The sequence below is a fragment of the Phytophthora infestans genome, genomic scaffold (assembly GCF_000142945.1).
Source record: "Phytophthora infestans T30-4 supercont1.70 genomic scaffold, whole genome shotgun sequence".
In the NCBI taxonomy this organism is placed as follows: domain Eukaryota; phylum Oomycota; class Peronosporomycetes; order Peronosporales; family Peronosporaceae; genus Phytophthora; species Phytophthora infestans.
This window is the reverse complement of record NW_003303689.1, coordinates 484,651-491,679: the sequence shown is the minus strand read 5'-3', so window position 1 is coordinate 491,679 and position 7,029 is coordinate 484,651. Positions and strand designations below refer to the sequence as shown.

The following is a 7,029-nucleotide window of genomic DNA, read 5'->3' as shown; positions in this document are numbered from 1 at the left end:
GACGACTCTGACGACGAGTACTATCTACATTCATGGCTCCAGGATAGTATCAATGCGCCCCTACGAAAGTAACACTAGCATGGAGGATCAGGAGCTGGCAGAAGAACTAATAAGGAGCGCGACCGGAGGAGAGCGCTTAATGAAAGACTACTTTGGAGACAATCCAACCTACGACGATCGTACGTATCACTGACCTCACCGTTAGCTGGATTATATTGATATTTAATCGACTTATCTCAACTTGTATTTGTTGAGGACAATCAAACAAATACGTTGCTTTCGCATGCGTCGCAGCCTATTTGAAACAATCGTTAACGCCCTTGTGGAGGATGACCAGTGTAATTATTTCGTTCAGCGCCGTGACGCCACTGGACGTCTGGGTTTCCTCCCGGAGCGGAAGGTGACATGCGCCTTGCGCATGCTTGCGTATGGTTCATCTGCAGATCAGCTGGACGAGTTGATTCGGATGGGAGAATCTACGGTGATCGAGATGCTAAACATTTTCTGTGAGAATATCATTCGCTTGCTGGGACCGGAGTACTTACGTACACCTACACTCGATGACCTGGAAACACTTCTTGCAGAGAATGCGGCTCGTGGTTTCCCAGGCATGATTGGCAGTCTGGACTGTATGCACTGGACATGGAAGAATTGTCCAACCGCGTGGCAAGGTGCATTTCAAGGGAAAGAGTAGACAGCGACCGTCATCTTGGAAGCCGTCGCATCTCGATCGTTGTGGATATGGCACGCTTTTTATGGCGTGCCTGGGGCAAACAATGATCTAAATGTGCTGGAGAGGTCACCGCTATTGAATGACTTGGTGAACGGAGTGGCGCCACTGGTTCAATTTACTGTAAACGAAGCAATTTACGACCAAGCTTACTATCTCACAGACGGCATTTATCCACCCTGGGCAATCTTTCAGTCTACTATTAGTGCACCTCAAGGCAACAAACGGAAACTGTACGCAGCTGAGCAAGAAGGAGTGCGAAAAGACGTAGAACGCACGTTTGGTGTGCTCCAGCAACGCTTTCGGATATTAGCGCTGCCGTGTAAGCTGTGGAAAGTGGACGCGATGAATGATGTGATGCTGGCCAGTATTATTCTTCATAACATGATTGTCGAAGATGAACTACCATTTCAGGATCTCAACCACGAGTATCTTTTTGAGGACGAGTGGGTGAGCCCTGTGCAAAGCACACCGGCAGGAGAATGTCCAGTATCAAGCATTGCCCAAGCATTGTGTCATATTGAAGACGAAGAAGCTCATTCTGAGCTAAAAAATGATTTGATTGAGCACGTATGGCGTCAATTTGGTGGACGCAACTAGGTAAGTTATGCATGGCAGCTTTTGACTACTGAATTGATTTGGTCGTTCGAGCAAAGCTACAATTCAGCAGAGGTGACATTATGAATGTCGCTGTTGCTGCTGTTACGGGTGGTGGAGTCGTTTTCTTTGTTAGCATTTGTAGCTACCGTACCTAGCGTTGCCGTAGCTTCAACAGAAACGAGTTGTCCGTGATCCAAATGTGGGTGTTGTTGCGTCGCTGCTACATTCGTTTTCGTTATCTTGTCGAGAATAGATTTGCGCTGCATGGAGAAGAACGCTTTTGACTCGTCGCTCTCCGGGTTTTGCATGAAAATTTCCAAGTACAATTGTTGTTCCATCACGACAACCTTTCGCTCAGTCGCTGCAGCAAAGCGAAGATGAGCTTCATCTCCTGCGCCTTTTGAGCTCCTGTTCTCTTGATGCGCTGCTTTCGCTGCTTTGCGACCTTCTGGTCTGGCTACATCGCCATCACTACCGGCCTTACGCTTGGCTCTGGCACTGCTATCACTTGTAATCTTGGAGGTCCATTTGGGCTTGTCTTTCAGCTCATTCCATGCAGCAAGAAACTCAAACGGCTGTTTGTATCTCTCTGCGTAGATTTCAAGTGCAGCATCGAGATACATCTCGTCATTCCAACCAGAACGCTCCCGACTCTTCACCCTGGCATACACGCCGCAAAACTTGGTCACCTTTGGCTGCATTTTCTTCCAGCGCCCTCCGACTGCAGTTGCCGAGCGATCCTCACTACTTTCATCGCTCTTGTTTTCCAACCAGTGTTCATAAAGCCGACTAAGGAATGACGTCTTCTTTTGGCCTGTACCGACGACAGGATCTTCTGATGTCTCCAGCCAGGACTTGCAGAGCTGAACGGTGTCAGCTTCACTCCATTCAGGCCCCTTGCCCATGGTTGATGAAGTTTCCTTTGGTTTCCCTTCAAAACCAGTATAGTAAAATCAAGTCGAACTGATTGAAGCCCAGGTTTTATTTTAAGACCCAAAAGCCAAGTTTTAGGGCCGATTGAAGTTAAAACCAGCTTTATGACCCATGAGTGGACGCGTTAAAACTCATTCAAGTTTTAAACGTGTTATTTTTAGGATAAATCCGTGTACTGTATAGCCCCCACCGCTGGAGATGCTCTAATGTACCAGTGTTTGTCAATTTTCCTCTTTTTGCATAGAATTCTACCACCACACCACCAAAATCGAATTTCACCACGATTCGTCGAAATTTACCGATTAGTAACCAATCCAGAGAAGGTCGCACTTAGTCGACGAAGTGGTCGATGTGGGTAAAAAGGCATTGTTAAGAAGTGTGCGGCTCATGACGCCGTTTTTCCGCTCCGTGTCTCGACCCAGGGCCGCCCACGCGTCGCGCCTTTTGTCTACCGTGGCGGAACATGCGACGCCTCCCACACGTCGACGCCTGCGCGAGCTGCCACCACCGCTGAACCTGGTGCGTTGTAGCCCGCAGAATTGTGAGATTCGAGAACACCGAGATAACGGAGGTTGTCCATTCTACTAATGCAGACGGACGCTGCTGCGGAACGCATAAAGGAGCTACTGGCGAACAAACCAGACGCAATTGGGATCCGACTAGGTGTCAAAACACGTACGAATGCGACGATCGACTGTTCTATTGGTACATGAAATTATATGACGGTCTGTTACTTGCTCATGTACTGTAGGTGGATGTAATGGGTTATCATACACGATGAACTACGCAGATAAAAAGGAGAAGATGGAGGAGGAAGTGAGCAAGAATGGTAAGGCGCAGAAGGTTGAAGAAAAGCGATTTATGGGTGATGGAGGCCAGGTATGAAACTGCTTGTTGTTGCTTGATGCGGCTATTATAGGTGCTCGCGTCTTTGTTGAACCCAAGGCTCTTTTTCACGTGGTCGGCACCACCATGGACTTCCAGGTTTGTCTGCTTAATCACAATTTGTCTCGTGTTGTGCGACCCTAGTTGATTTTTGCATTATTATAGGTAACCCCGGTCTCGTCCGAATTCGTTTTCGAGAACCCGAATGCCAAGGGAAGCTGCGGCTGTGGTGAAAGCTTCAACGTCTAGTTCTTGGGCTTGAGAATGAAAGGAAATCCATTTGTGTTTGCCCTTGTGCAGACGTCAAATGTATTTTCTCATGTGCTGTAGAAAGCTTCAAGCAATAATAATATCATTTTAAGCGGTGCATGTGTTGTAACGCTTTGAGGCATCAGCACTACCAGAACTTCACGAGATTTCCACCGTTGACTTTTTCAGATCGTGGAGTGGTGGAGCCCGAGTACCGTAAAGTGCGAACTGGTCTGAAGAGAGGTGCGCAATATGGCTCGATGTCTTGTAGTCCAACATCTCGTGCCCCAGTGAAAAGTGTGTTGAGCGCAAATCTGCACATGCATCAACATGTCAGAAGGCGGACAAGTTACTACGTACAAGTGACAGCAAATAATCACCAACGTACCATTTTTGACAGACGCAGCCATCGTCGAAGGCTTGTGAATCTTGAACGTATTCTCGTATGCACTCTTGGCTTCCGAGACGTACTCAATCTCGTCATCATAGGACATGCCTCGAGTCGGTCGCGGGCCTGTTCGAGCTCGAATCTCATTTCGCAGTCGGATCGTTTCCTCCACGGCCTGCTTGCCCCATTGCGTAGCGAGTTGCGTCGACGATACGTACGGTACAACATCGTGTCCGTAACAAGAAGATGTCTGCATGAGCAAGTCCTTGGTTTCCTTAGCTAGTTCTCCTCGGTACTTGGACACTTCTCCGGTTGGATCTGCAAGTTTGCTGGAGGTTGCGAACGCTCTCTTCGTGCCAGGCTCGCCGAGCTGCACGTGACATTTCTTGTTTAGATTTTCAGAGGCTGTCTTCGATGTACCCGGGAGCTTCTTGCCCACGTGCTGGTTCATGGCGGCGCTGCTGCTCTGATGTTCGTTCGTATCGTATCCGAGTACTACAGACACGACATGGTGACGACACGTAGACATTTATGCTAAGCTGCTGTTGTTTCCTGCTCTCAAAACGCCAAATGGAATGCTACCCAATGCTGTCATTCCCCATTTTAGATACAACAGCTGTCAACGCGGTATTTTTAGTCTGAAATGGTAGCTGAGCCGTTAGGTTTGCTGTTTTGTAGGCACCCCTTCTGCCTAATTAACTTTGGCCTTGCTAAAGTCCATCTCGGGATGCTGCGCCATGAACTTTTGCAAAATCTCCTGCTTCTGCATTTCGTCACTCGACGGAAGGCCCATGGCCTTCTGACGCTGGTCAAACATCATCTTCTCGACAGTCTGGCGTGTATCGGAGTCCAGATCGTCGAGCTTAGAGTTCTCGGGCTGCACCTTTTGAGTGTCGATCTCCGCGTCCCCCTGGACGATAGTCTTCCACCACTCCATTTGGTTGTCTTTCTGCAGGTAGATGCAGATGCGGTTACCATCTTCCAGCGTCCAGAAGCTGTCGTCCATTTTTACTTTGTTGTACAGAGGTCCATCCACAAATGTCTCGCCGCCTCGGAGACCAACGCGCAGCTTTCCAGCACGGATTTCCACATCAACCTGTCGGGACTTGGTACCTTCAGGAACTGCAAAGTTGATCTGAGCTTCCTGCAGCGTTTGCGTCCATACATACTTGTCAGTTTGGCCTCCGTTGCCCACAAGCGCTGCAGTTACACCCACATATTTGTCATGTCAAAAGACAGCGTTAGCAACAGCCAAAAGTAAGCTGAGTTTCTGCAGAATCAAAGCTATCGACTAACGCACGCGGTCCATTGTCCTCTTCTTCCTCATCGCCCACTTCCTTCGTCGTGTTTATCTCCTGAGGCGACGCCTGCTCGGGTGTGGCTTCCTTAGTCTCGGTGTTATCGCCGTCCGTAATTTCCTCAAAGCGTGGCGGGTTCTTGGCCTTCTCCTCTTGCTCCTTCTTTTGGATCTTCTCCAATTGTGCTTCCTCCTGCTTCCGACGCTTTCGGCTTCCTGTTGCTTTTTGTGGAACTGGTCCTTGTCGGCCAGCGCCGCTTGCTTACGCACACTCTTGAGTATCGTCTCCTCGATCACCTGCGACTCAGCTCCTGCAAAGAAATCGGTCTTGCGACGCAAAAAGGAAAATACTGTGTCGAGCAGCGGCTCGATGCCACGCCGCGACTGTGCTATGGTCAGCAGCATGCTGTCGAAGCGGTCAGTCTCACTCATGCTTGTCACTCTTGTACCAAAAGAGTTTTGGGTAGCTTTTGACTCCAGGATCCCAAGAAACCGATGTGTGAGTGGCGTGGCAGGAGGTTTTGCGCAAGGTACGATTTGACCTGAAATTGTACATGAGACGTGAATTGAATTGGCCTAGACATTAAACCTACGGCGTCGGGGGCGCGACACAACCCCTCTATTAGCAGACCCAATTCCTCCATCTAGCATCGGCCAGACACACGTCTACGTATATGCGTGCCGCTGTTTAGCCCAAAGTGAGGCTGATGCCGAACTTGTGCGCGTCGCCGTCGAAGTTCTTAACGTCCACGTGAGCGCTTGTTGTCAGTGCCAAGAAGGGGCGGATCTTCTGGACCAGGGCCAAAGACACATGACCGTCCGACTCGACCTTACCGGCGTACGCGGTGAGCTTGTCGGCGTTGTAGCGACCACCCACGCTTAGCGTGTTCTGGCCCGACTTGCGGTCGTAGTTGAAGAGTGCCGAGTAGACGGTGTCGTGTGACAGGTGGTGGTGGAACGAACCCGATAGTGCGTTGAACTTCTTCTTGGTCTGCAGCGAGGCCGTGAAGTCGTTGCCACGGTAGCTGAGAGCCACATTGTGGTCCACGATAGCCGACTTGTTGTAGTTAAAAGCAGTCTGGGCGCCCACCAGCACGTTGTCGAAGCTGTACACGGCGGCTTTGGTGATGGTACTGACGCCAACGTCGATGGCACCACTCACCGAAAAGCTCGGCTGCTGATACTCCCAGCCAAAGACGCCGGCACGCTTGGCGTATGCGTTCTTGGCGAGCGAGCCGTCCTCAACCTTGGCCGTGAGCTTGAGGCCCTTAGTAAAGACGTCGGGCAGCTCAGCCTCAGAGATCAATCGGCCGTGAGTGGTCACCTGCAGCTTCTTGAAGACAACGCCGCTGCTCGCGTGCGTGAAGGAGCCCGAGAGCTTGGCAAGGATGGCCTTGTTGCTGGCCATGTCGCCCTCGGTCGTGAACGAGACGCCGTTCGACGCCTTGGTCTTGATCTTGAGCTTACGCGAAAAGTCATAGTCGTCGCGGAGCACGTTCTCCGCCGTCTTGGCAATGTCCTTGTACAGCACAACCATCCTGAGGTGTTCCACTTGCTGATCTTTTGCCGAATGCATCACAGCAAGAGGGGGCTACTCCATTGGATAACTCCAACGTAGGCCCCAGACTAAGTTCGAAGGCACCGGACATAAGCGGGATCTTACTTAAAATCAAGTCAATTCATCGCTGATGCCCTTGCTCTGCAATCTGCTCTCCCTGTCATAGGAATGGCGTTACCGCAACCATAAGTTTCCCCATTTACAATCTGACGATGAAATATATAGCAACCTTGTCACTAAAATAAAGCAACACTTCCAGCAACCTGGCCAAACCAGAAGCAACCTTAGCAAAACGAAATTTATTATAAATTACATGTCGTCAGTTACCTGTGGACCACAAAATGACAACTATCCGTTCAATTGTCTAAATTTAGATATATGAGCTAAGT

General features: G+C 49.8%; 5 protein-coding genes across 5 annotated transcripts; 1 reads left to right on the top strand and 4 right to left on the bottom strand.

Moving 5' to 3' along the window:
* Window positions 1-1,386: 1,386 nt before the first annotated feature.
* Window positions 1,387-2,262, bottom strand: PITG_17720 (uncharacterized protein; the record flags this gene model as incomplete). The annotated part of the gene is made up of 1 exon (XM_002997539.1): window positions 1,387-2,262. One exon carries the CDS (start codon window positions 2,233-2,235, stop codon window positions 1,387-1,389), a length of 849 nt encoding a protein of 282 aa, XP_002997585.1.
* Window positions 2,263-2,638: 376 nt separating this feature from the next.
* On the top strand, window positions 2,639-3,539 carry PITG_17719 (iron-sulfur cluster assembly protein, putative; the record flags this gene model as incomplete). Its single annotated transcript, XM_002997538.1, has 5 exons — window positions 2,639-2,782; window positions 2,857-2,938; window positions 3,015-3,092; window positions 3,183-3,247; window positions 3,314-3,539. The coding sequence occupies 5 exons, from the start codon at window positions 2,651-2,653 to the stop codon at window positions 3,395-3,397; spliced, it is 441 nt and encodes a 146-aa protein (XP_002997584.1).
* Window positions 3,540-3,556: 17 nt separating this feature from the next.
* On the bottom strand, window positions 3,557-4,314 carry PITG_17718 (uncharacterized protein; the record flags this gene model as incomplete). Its single annotated transcript, XM_002997537.1, has 2 exons — window positions 3,557-3,711; window positions 3,786-4,314. 2 exons carry the CDS (start codon window positions 4,312-4,314, stop codon window positions 3,557-3,559), a joined length of 684 nt encoding a protein of 227 aa, XP_002997583.1.
* Window positions 4,315-4,476: 162 nt separating this feature from the next.
* On the bottom strand, window positions 4,477-5,514 carry PITG_17717 (nuclear migration protein nudC, putative; the record flags this gene model as incomplete). The annotated part of the gene is made up of 3 exons (XM_002997536.1): window positions 4,477-4,985; window positions 5,086-5,316; window positions 5,349-5,514. 3 exons carry the CDS (start codon window positions 5,512-5,514, stop codon window positions 4,477-4,479), a joined length of 906 nt encoding a protein of 301 aa, XP_002997582.1.
* Window positions 5,515-5,625: 111 nt separating this feature from the next.
* On the bottom strand, window positions 5,626-6,644 carry PITG_17716 (voltage-dependent anion-selective channel protein, putative; the record flags this gene model as incomplete). The annotated part of the gene is made up of 1 exon (XM_002997535.1): window positions 5,626-6,644. The coding sequence occupies one exon, from the start codon at window positions 6,617-6,619 to the stop codon at window positions 5,771-5,773; it is 849 nt and encodes a 282-aa protein (XP_002997581.1).
* Window positions 6,645-7,029: the final 385 nt, after the last annotated feature.